Here is a 15,372-nt window from a genome sequence, read left to right on the forward strand (position 1 = left end):
ACCCAACGTAAAACCACGTAGGTATAACATCTAATCTACAAAAAAAAATTGTATACCTCCATGGTAAAAAGTGACAGGGCCTGGCAATAACCGATCCCCACCCTATATATTCCCCCACCCCACCCTCCATATTCCCCTACACCACTTGACAAATATAGGCCTACCATCGGTTACGTTACATGCCACCCTTCCCCCACCTTTATTCAAATATTTAACCAACAGAAAAATAATAACGGGAGAAAAATGTCTTCTTCGTAGGTAAAGCGAAGCAGAAAACATGAATTATTCATTATTTATATTTGTCTATCTTATTGAATATGCATTAGGTGTGACATGTACGTTTCAAACCATTTTGAACATTTAATTGTAAATTCTTCCTTGTACACACGCCACAACTACATTCCAATCTCCAGTTTTCTCCAGTGTAAATCAGACAGTGGTATAAAAAAACTGATTTTTTGGCAGCTAGAGCTAGAATAAGCCATGCAGGTCTACAAACATCCTGTAGAAAATATTTTGTCTTTTAGTGTGGTTTAGGTTTTTCCATCACTGTATGCCTTTAATAACAACGCCACAGATGTATGTACAATGGCTGCATCAAAATACACTGCGTAAGTATAAACCTTTTACGACGCCTGGTAACAATTTATTCATGTATTATCATCGAGTATCTGCATTAATTGCATGTAGGTCAAAGGTTGACTGTCATTGCTAAATGTTATGAATTGTTTATGCCGTGTTGTATGATTATTTCTAAGAACATTTTTAAGGAAAAATATTTCGCATACGGCCTCAAATAGAGATGAGACTTTTAAGTAACAAAATGATGTCCGATAATCCATTTTTTAAATGTCTTCCGGATAAAAAATCCTGTGTTCGCCACTACTGAGAGGATGATTAAATACGACTTTACGTCGATCGGTAGCGGATCCAGGTGGGGTTCGGACGAACCCCCCGGCCCTCGAAATGAAAAAAAACCCCATTTAATTATGGCCGGACTAGCTCGATGCCAATTACATTAAGTTCTATTTTAAATATATATTTAGGCCATATAAACAATTATCTTTGTTCATAAAATAACAAGCTATGCCAATATCAAATGATTCCTTGCATCAGACGTGCACGTGACTATGACATGAAAATGAAACTCGCAGATCATTTTCCATTCTTTGTAAACCATATTATTTCCGCTTAAAGAGAATGTCTTATTAAAGGGCGAGTGGGTCGGTTTTAAAATACACTGTTTTATTTTTAACCGATGTAACAATTATGTATCAAGTATAACATGCTTATAATCACACTAGCAAAATCCTATAGCGCAATTTTTAACACGGCTTAAAACCGTTTTTGTTTGGTCGATCATTTGATGATTTGTTTTGATACATTTAGTCTAAACATAAAACAAGAATTACTCACTCTGTAATGTATTTTGGTAAAGGAAATGGCCTATTAGAAGTGCTCTCAAGTGGTTACCGAATGTTTTACATCAATATCAATAGCAGTTTCAAACCATATTTAGGCCTACTATTTGGGCTAGTAGTCATAAAGGAATAGGCTTTATAGTAGGCTGTTCTATCACCATGCATTCCCATGAAATAACGTTGATCGAGATGTCTGCATATTAATTAACCCAAATCCTCATATTTTGATCTGCCTTTATTTTTTTACTTGAAACATAATAAATATAATTCAATTCAGTCCCCCTTATTATACATCAGAACCTAGTTGATAACATTAACATAAACAAATAAGCAACAAAACAAAAGACATCATCGGCACTTAAACAAAAATAAGTAGCTGTATAAATCCGACAATGTTTTGATCTGTGAGTCATATCCGGCTGTAAGTTTCATGTTCTAGAAAGATCACGTAGCATTTTAAACATTTTTTAAAACCTAAATAATGTCCTAAGAAATGTTCAAAAGTACAGTTTGTGAGTCATTCTAAAAAAAAATACGCCCGGCCCCAAGCATAATTTTTGGCCGTGTTTTGTGTGGTTTTCAATAGAATAGTTTTAATGTTACATTGTATATTTCTTTTTAATTACAGAGTGTATTTAGAATTTTATCCTTTCTTCTGATATTATCCAAAATAAATGTTAAATACATACAAATTAACTTCATTTTTTTAACGCAGTCAAGACGTGTATGATGAAGTATTATGTGCAAACTGGCAAGAAGTTGAACGAATTATAACAGCTCAACCAGAAATCCTTACTGAAAGATATGTATGTTTAGGCCTAGTTACGTTTAATAAAAAAATATTTTTTTTTACGACGCCTTTCATCAGGAGAATAATGCGGAGCTTTCGATTTGCGACGACGGCGACCGATCGTAGCAATTCATTGTAATATTGTAGTTCATTGTGCGCATGCGGGGATATTTTCCCTCAACGCAGTTTTGATGGTTTCTACGTCCAGGCGACGTCCAACAACAAAACAGCGAGTCGACACCTGACCTAGATAGGTCGCCGGTTGTTACAAATGTGCTCCTAAAAGTAGGATAGGTGCGTATTTAGAACCGCCAACCACGAGGAGGGGAAGCGTATTTTAAAACGTTGTCTATAGTAAATCATGAATGAATCATTGTAGGCCTAATGCAGCTAAAATGTTACTATGTTTAATTGTGCTCAATCAATGATCCCACACCTTTTCATAACAATAACAATATTAATGTCTAGATTGTTTTCCGTGCGCAATTTGGTAATAAAGTCACACTATTATTCAATTCTTGTTGGTGGAGTTCCACCGGCTTTTAATTAAATGAGACCAGGCCACCGTGGTCATCTAGTAAAACAATTCGTCAAAATGTTATAGTGAAATATCATTAGAAAACCACCCTCTGAACGGTAAGCGATGGCATTGTAATTGCCACGAAACTATGCAAATAACTTTTTTTTCTTTTATTACCGGTGAATAGAACGGTGTGACGTCGCTACGTCACATTATCTACTTCTACCCATGTGAAGAGTTCATATTTAAGATTTTAACAAGCTCAACACCTCAAGAAGTTGAAGAACAAGACCAAGAGGGACAGGTAAGACACCCATGTTTTGACTTAATATTAGTAAAAAGATAAATATTTTGTCATATGTGACGTTTCATATGATACGTATACTACTTTTGACAAAAATCGAACTTGTGGACTAACATAAAAAAGACAATAAATGCAGACTTGGGGCAAGTCTATTTCTGTTGTTGCTGGTGCTCACTTCTGAGGATGCCGTTACTGCTGGTATGCCGTCTCGTATTGGGGCTGCTACCAATGGTGATTCAGCTTCCGTCGCTATTCTTTCAACAGATTGTTCCACAGATTTCAATAAAACATAAGAATAATAAATCAAGAAATAAAATATATGTTTCTTGTAGGCCCTATTTTGTATTTTTTACATTTTAAAAATGACATAGGAAGATTTGCTGACCTTTTTCTACGATTTATCGTTTTCGTTTTTCTTCTACAACATCGTGTTCCAAAAAAAAAAATCTGATTGGCTGTTCCTGTAAAAATGTCACCATTATTTGCACAATACCAAATGAAAAATTGTTATTACTCGACGTATGGGGCAGAAATCATGAATAATTCATGAGATTAACCCGGAAAACTCAATTTCATAGAAAATATGAGGTTTGAAAGAATATCATTATTTTGCAGTTTTCTACTATACTTCATCCGTTGTCTGTGCGAGGATATTTTAAATCGATAGAGTATGTATTAGGTATATCATCGAAACGAGTAAATAGTCCAGACGAGGTAAGCACGGTAACATACAAACTAATAATTATAATGAATCCTTTTTCAAACAGATTAATAATCACCCGAAAAATAAATGTTGTTCGTTGTGTTCCATTTCCTCCGAAAAACCCCTTTATCTACAAATGTATCATTTCTACGTCTTCAAGAACCAAATATTCCAAACAATTTAGAGGTGAAAGACAGAGCCTTGAGAAATTACAAAATCTCTTCATATTAAGCTTTAATTATACTATCGTCATCTTCGATATAGTGTCATCTGCATATACTGACAAACAACTCTCATGATTATCACCATTATTATTAGAAATTATTCCGACGACAAATAGCGTTGTCTGATATCACTATTTATACAGACTGTACATACTGTATTTAGAGGTGCCCATTATGAGAGTTCGCAATTACGTGCAATAAAATGTATTATAGTGTTACTGTTCCAAATATGTAAATTAATTTGTTACAGAACGGCAGTACACCACTTCATTGGTTATTACGGTCTAACTTACCTTTTACCAGGCATCGAGACTCTGCTAAAGCTCTTTTAGATGCCGGAGCAGATGTTCATATTTACAACAATGTAATGTTTCTTTACTTCAGTTTACATAAAATTAGTATTATTTTGTTCTGAAATATATTGTTATTTATTCATTTTTATTATGTAATTGGTTTTTTTTTGTAATGAAGATGATTGTTAAGATGCATGATCATGATTGTGTATTGCAACAGTCTTCTTTTCGATGTTTAGTCTTCCTTTTAATTTCAGGAAGGTTCGACACCAGTGGACAAATACATTCAGAATGTGTGTAGAAAATACAACAATGAAACTAAAGACAAGCAAAAAGAAGAGCTCTTACAACTCATGCAGAGTAAATAATACCATTTTTCCATAATCTGCACAATTAATATTTCATGCTTGCATTATTAAAAAAATATCAAACATTATCAAGCAAATGAAAGGAAACAACTATTGTTTTCTTCTTTCATCTAGGTTATGCAATTCCAGGAGTAATACTAGCTAGAGGGAAAGAGGCTGTTCGGGTGTTCAGAGAAGAGCTGGAGACTGGTCAAATAACAGTTAATCATGCACGCTTAATGATTACTGGTAAAGAAGGCGTTGGAAAGACAAGCTTAGTGAACACTCTTCTGGAAAAACCGTAAGTTCTGTCAACACTATCAAACTTTATGTGACAAAAAAATGTGATATGTCCATATATGGACATGATGATGTCATATCACTACCATATTTAAGCATATCACTACCATATTTGGACACAGCACATTTTTTGACACATAAAGTTTGATAGTGTAGACAGAGTGTAGGAATGTTATTGCATGCAGGTTGTCCATATTGATGTGAGAAAGACAAGTTCTTGTTAAAACTAATGGGATGATCACATTTGGCGTGATTATATATTGATTAACGTGTTGATGCACTGGTTAATATTGACTAAATTAAGTTTTTTACGAATTTTAGGAGAACTCTTTTATTTATTTAATGTTATCACAGGTTCAATGAAACAGAGCGTTCAACAGATGGTATCGCATTGACGACTGCATTCCATGCTGACAGTGAAAAGAAATGGAAAGAACACAAGGACTTGGATGGTAAGTGGTACAATACATCTTTAACAGTTTATTATTATGTTATTCTTTCTTGTAAATGAATGACATCAAACTACTTTACAGAGTGTAAGAGACTTCAAGAAATATACGACGAGAAGTTGGAAGCCAATGTAGCAGACAAATTGAGACTGAAAGCAACCGAAACAGACCCATCAACAATGTCGGAGACTGTATCAACAATATCGGAGCTGGAGAGTCCATCACCAGCTATAACCGAGGTAAAATTACGGAATTCTTTCTATTAAAAACATACTTCTGTGAGGGTGAGATACAACAAATATATATTGATCAAACAAAGCTTTAAATGCTCTGTTTAACCTGCAGCTGATTCACAATAAACATGTCAGTTATATTTCTTTTAATTTCCATTATCACAATTAGACAATATTGATTTCAATGAAAATAAAATAGTATATACATTTATTATGTACGTATCGAAAAACAGGAAAAGGATACAGAAATAGAAAAAGATTTGGAACTGAAAACAAAAGTGACATCACAACCAATCGCTGCTACAAACCAAGATGCAACATCAAAGGTAATTTAACGATATGATATTAACTAGATTGAAAGAACTGTGGTCCAGAGAAAAGTAAATACTTTAGAAAAATAACATACAGTATCGCATGGTTGTGTGTTATTGTAAAAGAATGATATTGGCAAAAAGATGATATTTCAAAGGTTTGTGAGAAGTATTCACGTATTCTGATTATTTCTAACAGGTGTGAAAGGTCTTTAATTCATGTTATATAAATGAGAGTAACATTTAATATTTTAATTTCTAATTTCTATTCACAGAATAGCTCGTCAAAACAGCTTAGACTAAATAAAAACGAAGGTAGGCCTAATTGTAGTGAAAAAAATGTTTATGCTATTTAACCATGGACACAAACTAGCTATAATTATATAGAATTTTATTATAAATAAAACTAGCTATATCTTAATTGCGAATAAAAAACCTGACGGTAATACTTGTCTGAGATAAAGATCACATGTTGATGTCCACTAGCTTTCAATTCAATATTTATGTAACTAGAAATTAATTTTTTCTAAGCAAATTTTGAAAATATTCCAGTTTTGTCTCATCCGCCGAGCCTTTAGGTGTTTTAGTGTTTTATTTAATAAATAACTACGATACGTTATGTTTTTCAGTTGAAGATAAACAGGTTTTGTTTGAGAAGGATTGTGTAATTAATGAATCAAATCAGAAACTTTCTTCCGAAATGCAAAAACGAATCATTAACAAGTTAAAGGGAGATACAAATATGTTTGGTGATGAAGACATTACATACATATGGGACTTTGCTGGCCAGCCGTTGTACTATATTACACACCGAGTAAGTAGGCCTGTATTGCAGCATATGATAGGATGGGAAGCTTTCGATTTGCGAAGACCAACCTAGGTCAGGTCAATCGATGTGTCGTCGGTTTTCTCCTTGATCTATAAACCATCAAACCTGTGTTAAGGTGGAGGCGAGGACACAGGTCCCAATATATGCGCATGTGCACAATGAATTAATGACGTAGTTTGGTTGTCGGTCTCGGTCGTCGCAAATCGAGACGATCGACGACCGAACTACGTCATGTTGACCAGGTCCAGGAGTCGCAAATCGAAAGCTCCCTGTTATCATTAGGCCTACGTGTTACGTTTACGTAAAGCCTATGGCAAATAATGTAAAAAACTTCTCCTACTAAACCGACTATCCTAAACCATAGCCAAGGCATATAGGTTTTACTTACATTTTGAATAAATAAACTGGACTGAGAGTTTAAACGTTGTTGTCTTATTAACTAGATATTTTTGACGAGTGAAGCAGTCTACGTGATAACATTTAATTTGAAGGAAAGAATGTATGATAAGGCTAATTCTATTGAGGCAAGATCATCCACGAAAGAGAAGAAGGTAAGAAAAGGTATTTTGTATTGGCGTATATATTATGATAGTTTTGTATCGCTGTTACCATAGAGTTAACTAAATTCAAATTTGAAAATACATTCCGGAGTTCTTTCAATAAAACACTGGACTGTTGTCATATCAGTTTCAGTGCGAAAGCGCGAATTGAACAATCAAAAGCGATAAGTTACTCGCTCGCGACTGTCGTTTGTGATTGGTCAATTGCGTTACGGTTACATTCATTGCGTCTTAATGGGAGCCAAGCTTTAGGCCTACTTAGTTTTTCATCCGTGAATCAATTAGGCTTATGTTTGAATAGGCATACAGAGTGTATTAATGTCATCACACATTAAGAAAATACTATGATATATTTTTCTTAAGGGCCACCAAGATATGACGTGCAACATGACAAATGTAGAAGTAATAAAGTACTGGATGAAGTTAATTTATACGTACGCAATCCCCGCTGGGGAGTCGCAGAAACAAGATAAAGACATGAAAGTCAAAAAACCACCAATTTTAGTAGTGGGAACACATAGCCGAAGTCTATCAGGAACCAGCGTAGAAAATGATAAATGGGTAAACCCAATAGTGTAAAAGACAGCAATAAAGAAACGAACACATCTGCGCATGTGTATAATATTCCAAAATTGGAAGCGTACGGAATAAAAGGAAACCTACTGAGATGGATACATCAATTTTTGACAGGGAGGAGACAAAGAGTTAGAGTGGCCGCAGCATTTTCTGAATGGTCTACGGTTAAAAGTGGAGTCCCTCAAGGCAGCGTATTAGGCCCTTTATTATTTATAATTTACATAAACGACCTACCTGATGCAGTTAAATCTAAAGTATGGATGTTTGCAGATGACACTAAGATGTTTAATGTAGTGCATGAAAACAGAAATGATACTGTTCAAAATGATCTCAAGGCATTATCCGATTGGTCTAAAAGATGGCAGCTGAAATTCAACATCAAAAAATGTAAAGTAATACATTATGGAAATTCAAATCCACAAATGCAATTCACTATGCCAACAGAGGAAGGTGACGAGGATCTGCCAAATGCCAATACTGAAAAGGACCTTGGAGTCACTTTTGATCAGTCTTTAAAATTTTCACTACAAACGAATGAAGCTGTAAATAAAGCAAATAGACTCATTGGACTGGTAAGGCGATCTTTTGCTTACATGGATAAGGATATGTTCCTGCCCCTTTATAAAAGTATAATTCGACCTCATCTGGAATACGCAAGCTGTATATGGTACCCTCTCCTAAAAGGTGATTTGGATAAGCTTGAAAGAGTGCAGCGTAGGGCCACTAAAATTGTCAAAAAGTTACAAGATAAATCTTACGATCAGAGATTAAAAGAGCTTGGACTACCTACACTGAATTACAGAAGAAGAAGAGCGGACATTATACAAGTGTTTAAAATTATCAAGGGCTTAGATGATATTGAAGCCGAAATCTTTTTTGATTTTAGAGAGGACAGTAGAACAAGGGGCCATAAATTCAAATTAAGAAAGCCAAGAGCCCGACTGAAAATCAGAAGCCACTCCTTTTCAAGTAGAATCGTCAACACATGGAACAATCTATACCACACTACAGTACAAGCAGAAAACATAAATGCATTCAAAGATCAACTAAACAATGACAGAGCAATGGGAGATAAATTTTGCTACCAATTCTAGTAAATACAGAAGAAATGGAGGGCGTTTAAAAGGCATTTGCCTTAATCATGAGCCCGAATATTCAAGTAAGATTCAAGTAAGATAATCCCAGTACTCACGGTTCCAGAGTATGTAGGCTACTTGAATTATACACATGCGCAGATGTGTTCGTTTCTTGATTGTTCCGTCTTTTGGAGTTTTTTTAACTTTTTATAAATGCGCAAATTATATCGGTGTTTGGTCGAATTAACGTTGGTCATTGTCTACCATAGCGGAATCAATGGTTTTTGCATTTCATAATCAGAGTATTTTATTTAGGTGGACATTTCACTAACGGTCGTCAATCGATTTGATATTTACAGCACATAATATTTATATTTGTGTATCACTATTAAGAATGAATTTTATTTGTAGATACAAGATCAGTTTGATACATTATTTCAAGAAATCGAAGATACGCCATATGAGTGTCACGTGATCAGAAAGTGTTACACAATCGACAACAAATATCCTTTGGAAAGTGACACTATGTTGAACAGCCTTAAACACGATGTCAGTGGTTTTTTGAAGACATTTCCTAAACAAATCCCACTCAAATGGCTTCAATTACAGCGTTGGATAAAAGAGATTGGAAAGACAAAAGTGCGCATTCCTTACCATGAGGTAGGCAACTAAGTTCATTTCAAAAACATTTATTTCTAGTATTAATGGTGTATAGAAAATAACAACAAAAAACAAACAAAAGAAATATACCATTAATAGAGGATTTTACAAGAAGTAAAACTTGTCACGTAAAACACATAGACAAAACAGAAAAACAAATATATACTATTTTAAGTTGATGAGGGATGGGATGTGAAACTAAATATCTGTTATATTTGGCCTTGATGCATGCTATATTAGGCAGAATAATAATGCAATATTAGACAATTTAAAAACTATCTGCTTAATAATATACTGAGTTGATGTATCAATTGTAGCTTGTTCGTTATAATTATTTAAAAAAAAGAATAACTTGTTCTCTAATACACTGTGCTGAGTACAGGCTATTAAACAACATGCCAGTCCATACAAAAAAACTCCCTTTCGCAAAGCTACTTACTTAGGCCTACTTACGTTCCGCCGAATAGGCCTACTGTAGTCTTCTGACTTTTCCGCCTCGGCCGCTCTGCTTATTTCTGCTGTGAAATTTCTCAAAAGTGTTCTGTCAGATGCGATGTTCTTTAATTTCTGTAGGTCCGTTGCAGTTTTGAATTGTGTCGGTAGTGTGGTAGTTGGATCTGATAATATTAGTGCTTCAAGTCAAAGCTACTTCATTCGCAGTTATAGTTTTTTTAAATGTTAATAACCTTCATGTCAGGCTCCATCACAATAAATATATTATTTATATATGTTGTATTTGATAAGGTCTTCAAGGCTGCCGCTGAATACGGGATCACTCCGGAAAACCTTATCCACACTCTACAGTACATGCACGACATTGGAACGGTTTTATATTTTGCGAAACACCAACTGCTCAAAGACACGGTTATAACCAGCCCAAGAAAGTTGATTACCATATTGAAGAGAATAATAACATACGTTAAACCCGGTGATAAGGTATGACATGGAAACTGTTTAATATTGGTTATTTTGCATAGCTGTAAAATATCTGTATTTGAACAGACAATTATTTGAACAGCATTTTCTGTCAGTTAGCAATATTCACAACGAAAAACTATACAACTTACAAATCGCTTGTAATACAACAGATATCTATTAAATGTTACACTCATTTTTGTGTATACTTCTGTAGAGTGCAAAATTGGAGGGAAGACTGAAATTAATAAGTTCACTCTTCCCTGATACAAACAACCTCTGTTATTAACACAGGCGTATATTGTAACACGGTACATCAATATGATCTATGGTATAATACAATCCTTTTGAACATTTTTATGTAACCCTATCACTATAAGATACGCCGTGATCCAGAACATAAACATGCAAATTATACCTTCAATATTTATGCTAATTATAGTCTTCGGTATCCCAACAAGCTCTTATTAGACGTTTTAACAGAGGATATGTTTAGATGAAGCAGGTCTATGGTTTGTTTGAGTAATATTATTATCATTGAGTACAATCTTAATTTATTTCATTTTAGTAGATGCAGTAGTTCACAAAATCAGATTTCTAGTTGAAACACAACTGTTTTCTTTCGTTTAGCTGCCTACCATGGTTAAACTATGGCGTACACTTGAAGATGAAGGTATTCTACATGAGGAGTTGGCCCGACATGTATGGCAAGAAGAACTGGAATCGGACGACTCAAACTTTGATGTGTTTCTAGAGCTTATGAAACAGTTCGGCCTATTGTGTGAGCAAGTTAAGGTATAGTATTAATATTTTAAAAGTCATTGGTCAGCAGATTTCTTCACAAATTAGGCCTATATTAGATAAAAATATTTAACAAAAATTATAATTAAGAAATAAATGTTATAATAATGATAATTGTTTAAATTATTTATTCATATAATTCTATTTTTCTGATAGAAACACCATGAGACAAGTCGATCGTTTTTTGTACCATGTCGGTTAAATTACATGGAAAGGTGCATGCCAATTGAACGTGACCCAGATCATATGGTATCTGTCTACATTGCATCGAATGACTTTCTTCCTGACAGCATCTTCCAACTCCTGGTCGTCAGTTTAATTGAAATGACACAAGAGAAAGAATGTACACATGCGCCTACACTGTTTAGCAACAAGATTACCGTTTGCTTAGAACATGATCATGATCTTAGCCTTGGTCAGGTCACTATAAGTAACAAGTCTGCTTTGAAGGTACCGTAGGCCTATACTGCATTCATATTTTTTCTTTCCCTGTAGGCCTATTGATAGAATTTCTCGACGATCACGATTAAACGACTAGGGAAAAGCAAGATATACTTACACTATGACCCCTCACGATTCACAAAGAGGAGGCAATAAAAGATCATCATTATACAACCATCTGCACTCATGCCTACGTAGAAATAGTGTTGCAAAAGCATTGTAGATGGGTCGAAACGATGTGGACTTTTTCCCAACTCAATTGGAAAGTCACTTCCCAAAGCATCGTTGTTTAACTTGATTACCAAATAATATCGACACTGTGCTTCTAAGAAAATGTTGAGGCCACTCTGAACACTACTATTAAGTACTTATGTAATCTGTATTTTGTTATATACAGTTTCGATATATGTGTACATCGGTTAAAAAATCATTACAAAAAAATTCGAGTATAAATGACTATTAGTTAATACTGATTTGTGGAAAAATCTATCTTTTTTTTAAAATACCAGCTGGAGATATCACGTGTGCCAGAAGTGTATGAGGATGGTACTGAAATGACATCTGGTCAGCCGTGCCCAGTGATCTGTATGCAGGTAATTTTTTTCTAAAATAGGCCTATATATAATAACCGTTGACTTGAAAGGTCTAGAGTTATGTAATAAGTATGTTTACTTTAAAAAAAACAGAATTAGTAAATCAAAACAATACATTTCTGAAGAAAATGTCAGTCTCCCAAACTAGGTAACGTATCGCGTGATTAGGGACATGTGTTTTCTGGACCATTCGGACAAAAGTTCTCTCTGATTTCCCTGGGAAAATAACTCCGTTCACAAACAAACACAATTATAAAGAGTGCCGCCATATTTATTTTAGGCGTTAGAGTTCCTTAAGCAAGAGCTTAAAGTAATGACATCTGGAATGAAGAGAACTGGTTATGAGTTCCTTGTGTTGTGCTGGAGAGTCGGTTGCCAAGAAAAACACTTCTACAAGTTGGAAGACTGTTTAAGAATGGGTAATGTTCGATGCGGAGGCAAATCGATAAAAACAAGCAAGCTGCAAAGACTGTTTAACAATAGGACACCAGGTATATATAATTCGAATAAATGTTTTGATGACTTTGAGTTATACTGTATATTATTTTATCGGTTTACATGTATTTTGATATATATGATATCGTTGGTGGTCAAGTAGCAGTATTATACTTTTATTTGAAGAAAAATTAATTAGTTTGTGAGATTCTACAATGCGTTGTATTTTTAATTTCTAGATTCAGAAAGTCAAGGAAAACCTGCAACGTTGATAAAATCAGGTTAGTTTGTTCATTCCACGTTTGTTCATTTTCGTATTTGGTAAGTAAAGACATATTTTATATGTTCTGCTTTTGAATGTTTTGTTTTGGCGTCCCTGACACAAGCTTTTGCTTTTTTGGTGACGCCACCTTTTTGGAAATAAATGTTGATTTTGATTGATTGAAGTCATAAAAGCATATTGTTAGTTGATAATATTGTATTAGGTTCATTATACTGTACAATAAAACTAACAATTTTGGTAAATCAAGATTTGTATGTTTTGACATTGGTTACGATACTTACAGATACTGGTAGATGTAGTGGTTATTTAGACGATAAACACTTGTACAATTTGGCTAAGCAAATAGGTTCAACTTATTGGCAACCATTGGCAATCGAACTGGGATTTACATGGACAGAAGTACAAAACTTTGAATGTGATAACAAAACAGTTTCTGGAAGGATTATGGATATGTTAAGTTCTTGGAGGAAACGGCAGACTGAAGTGACAAATCAAGTCGAGGTTATGTACAGTGCTTTGAAAGAACAGGGACTTGTAGAAGTTGCGGAGAAAATGCAGAGGAATGCATCAGCAATGTAGCTACCACCGTAAATGATCACTGTTAAGATTCGAACTAAATTGTAAACTGACTTTAACTCGTTTAAGCATATTACCAGTAATAGTCAAAAATGTATTTATTACCCGTTTAGTTTTGACACCTCTCGCTTATTTGACTGCACTGCTGCTCAGAGAGATGCTTATTTGACTGCACTGCTGCTCAGAGAGATGCTTATTTGACTGCACTGCTGCTCAGAGAGATGCTTATTTGACTGCATTGAATTTAATCATTAGGTATCCTGGGAAATGCTGTTTCATTACCAGGGAAGAACACTCTTCCCTGATTACACTGTACTTAAAAGAAACAAATGTTATTGTATGTTATAACACAGTTCTATTTCATGGAATAACAGCGTGTTTTCAACAAATTCAAACAATAACCTATATCTCGGCGGTTGGTCGAGACGGCTTTTTATCATTCATCTTCACCCCGTAAATGAATTTTCAGTAATTTCATAATATGTTGCTGTGTACACCTTCGATTCGTCACGGTCTGTTAAAATTACCGCCTTCTTCGTCTCTACCGTCCCGAAACGGTTGATCTTTCAAAAAATATATGGAAGGTAGGAAAGGTCCGTCGCTTCCTCAAAAGCACAATAATGTGAAGTTAAGTAGCTGGGACATAATTCTGCAGTATCATTCATAATTTTATTGAAATTTTTACACATTTGTTATAATAATTACCAAACAACAACTATATAATACGAATTAGTATTAGACGCATTAAAACACCTTCATTATATACTCAACATGAGCTTGCCACTGGTGACAACTTTATTTTACTATGTACTTAAAAACGTATGTAAAACGTTTGCTTGAGATATTTGGCACTCGGTTATTGTTTGTTTCCCGGATGTACATGGTTGCACTGTTTGACAGTAACTAGTCAAAATCTACATAATAAATCTCTCAAAACTATATTATGTGTTTATTATCGTTTTATTACACGGAGAACAGCGTTATTCGTATAATACACAGATCAGACTTCCTATTTCCATGTGCTTGTTGAACCACATATCAATAAATAAAATACTAAAAATATGTATTAAACTGCATTGTCTCTATGTCCGGTTTTTATTATTTCTAATCAACACGTCATGTCCTCACGCCTATCACGTATGAAACATGGTGGCTACTACTGTGCAGAAGCTATTGTTTATCCTAGGTATTTCTTTTTACAAAAAATGTTTAAGATTTTCCTTCTGTGTTTACTTTATATAGAATATCCTATTTCAGAAAGTCCTTTATAATACAACAAATATTTAGGCCTTAGTAGCAGTTTCTATTTCAGGTATCTGTAATAGTAACATCATTTGTTAATGAGATTCCAATTCCTTTGAAGTCATCTGCGACACTTTTTATCATGTCACCAGCCTGTCGTCTTGATACAGATTGTACTGATTCAGTTCCTGGCAATCCTTTGCGTTTAGCATCTAAATCTAATAACGCCTCCATCTTTGCTGCAATTACTCTACACTGTTCTTGTCTTTGTTTTATTTGTGCCAATTTATAATCTTTACATGCCTGTAAAATATATAAAAATGAATATAAAACAATACACTGGAACCTGGAATTAAAAGACATTTATATGAAAAGAACAAAACAGTAGTAGGTAGGATTAATTTTTAGGCCTAGGAATCCTTATCTCCACGCTCGTCGCGCGGTTCTTTCGGCAGTAGACGTACTAACTACGGTTGGCTTTTTTGCAACA

At 34.5% G+C, this 15,372-nt stretch overlaps 3 protein-coding genes across 4 annotated transcripts in view; 2 read left to right on the forward strand and 1 right to left on the reverse strand.

Annotated features, from left to right (window-relative positions):
- Positions 1-13,927, forward strand: LOC144834478 (uncharacterized). Of its 2 annotated transcripts, XM_078689283.1 has the most exons (23): positions 1-17; positions 528-611; positions 2,137-2,227; positions 2,919-3,035; positions 3,651-3,749; positions 4,213-4,326; positions 4,513-4,615; positions 4,738-4,903; positions 5,257-5,354; positions 5,436-5,590; positions 5,818-5,910; positions 6,171-6,210; positions 6,525-6,709; positions 7,168-7,275; positions 7,648-7,845; positions 9,348-9,596; positions 10,341-10,532; positions 11,142-11,306; positions 11,469-11,762; positions 12,263-12,346; positions 12,627-12,837; positions 13,021-13,062; positions 13,348-13,927. In XM_078689283.1, exons 2-23 carry the CDS (start codon positions 589-591, stop codon positions 13,641-13,643), a joined length of 3,123 nt encoding a protein of 1,040 aa, XP_078545409.1. In that variant the 5' UTR covers positions 1-17; positions 528-588; the 3' UTR covers positions 13,644-13,927. The 2 variants fall into 2 exon arrangements, with proteins under 2 accessions (XP_078545409.1, XP_078545408.1); XM_078689282.1 differs by lacking the exon at positions 1-17 and having other exon boundaries at positions 397-611.
- Positions 7,919-15,372, forward strand: part of LOC144834514 (uncharacterized) — a 27,587-nt gene continuing 20,133 nt past the window's right edge. Inside the window, exon 1 of the mRNA XM_078689344.1 lies at positions 7,919-9,030. Within this exon, the coding sequence (XP_078545470.1) occupies positions 8,121-8,954 (834 nt within the window). The 5' untranslated portion in view covers positions 7,919-8,120 and the 3' untranslated portion in view covers positions 8,955-9,030. The remainder of the gene's footprint in view (positions 9,031-15,372) is intronic.
- Positions 14,582-15,372, reverse strand: part of LOC144834519 (uncharacterized) — a 1,265-nt gene continuing 474 nt past the window's right edge. Inside the window, exon 2 of the mRNA XM_078689351.1 lies at positions 14,582-15,185. Coding sequence (XP_078545477.1) covers positions 14,949-15,185 — 237 coding nt within the window. The 3' untranslated portion in view covers positions 14,582-14,948. The remainder of the gene's footprint in view (positions 15,186-15,372) is intronic.

This window comes from Antedon bifida, chromosome 2, assembly GCF_963402885.1.
Source record: "Antedon bifida chromosome 2, ecAntBifi1.1, whole genome shotgun sequence".
Classification (NCBI taxonomy): domain Eukaryota; kingdom Metazoa; phylum Echinodermata; class Crinoidea; order Comatulida; family Antedonidae; genus Antedon; species Antedon bifida.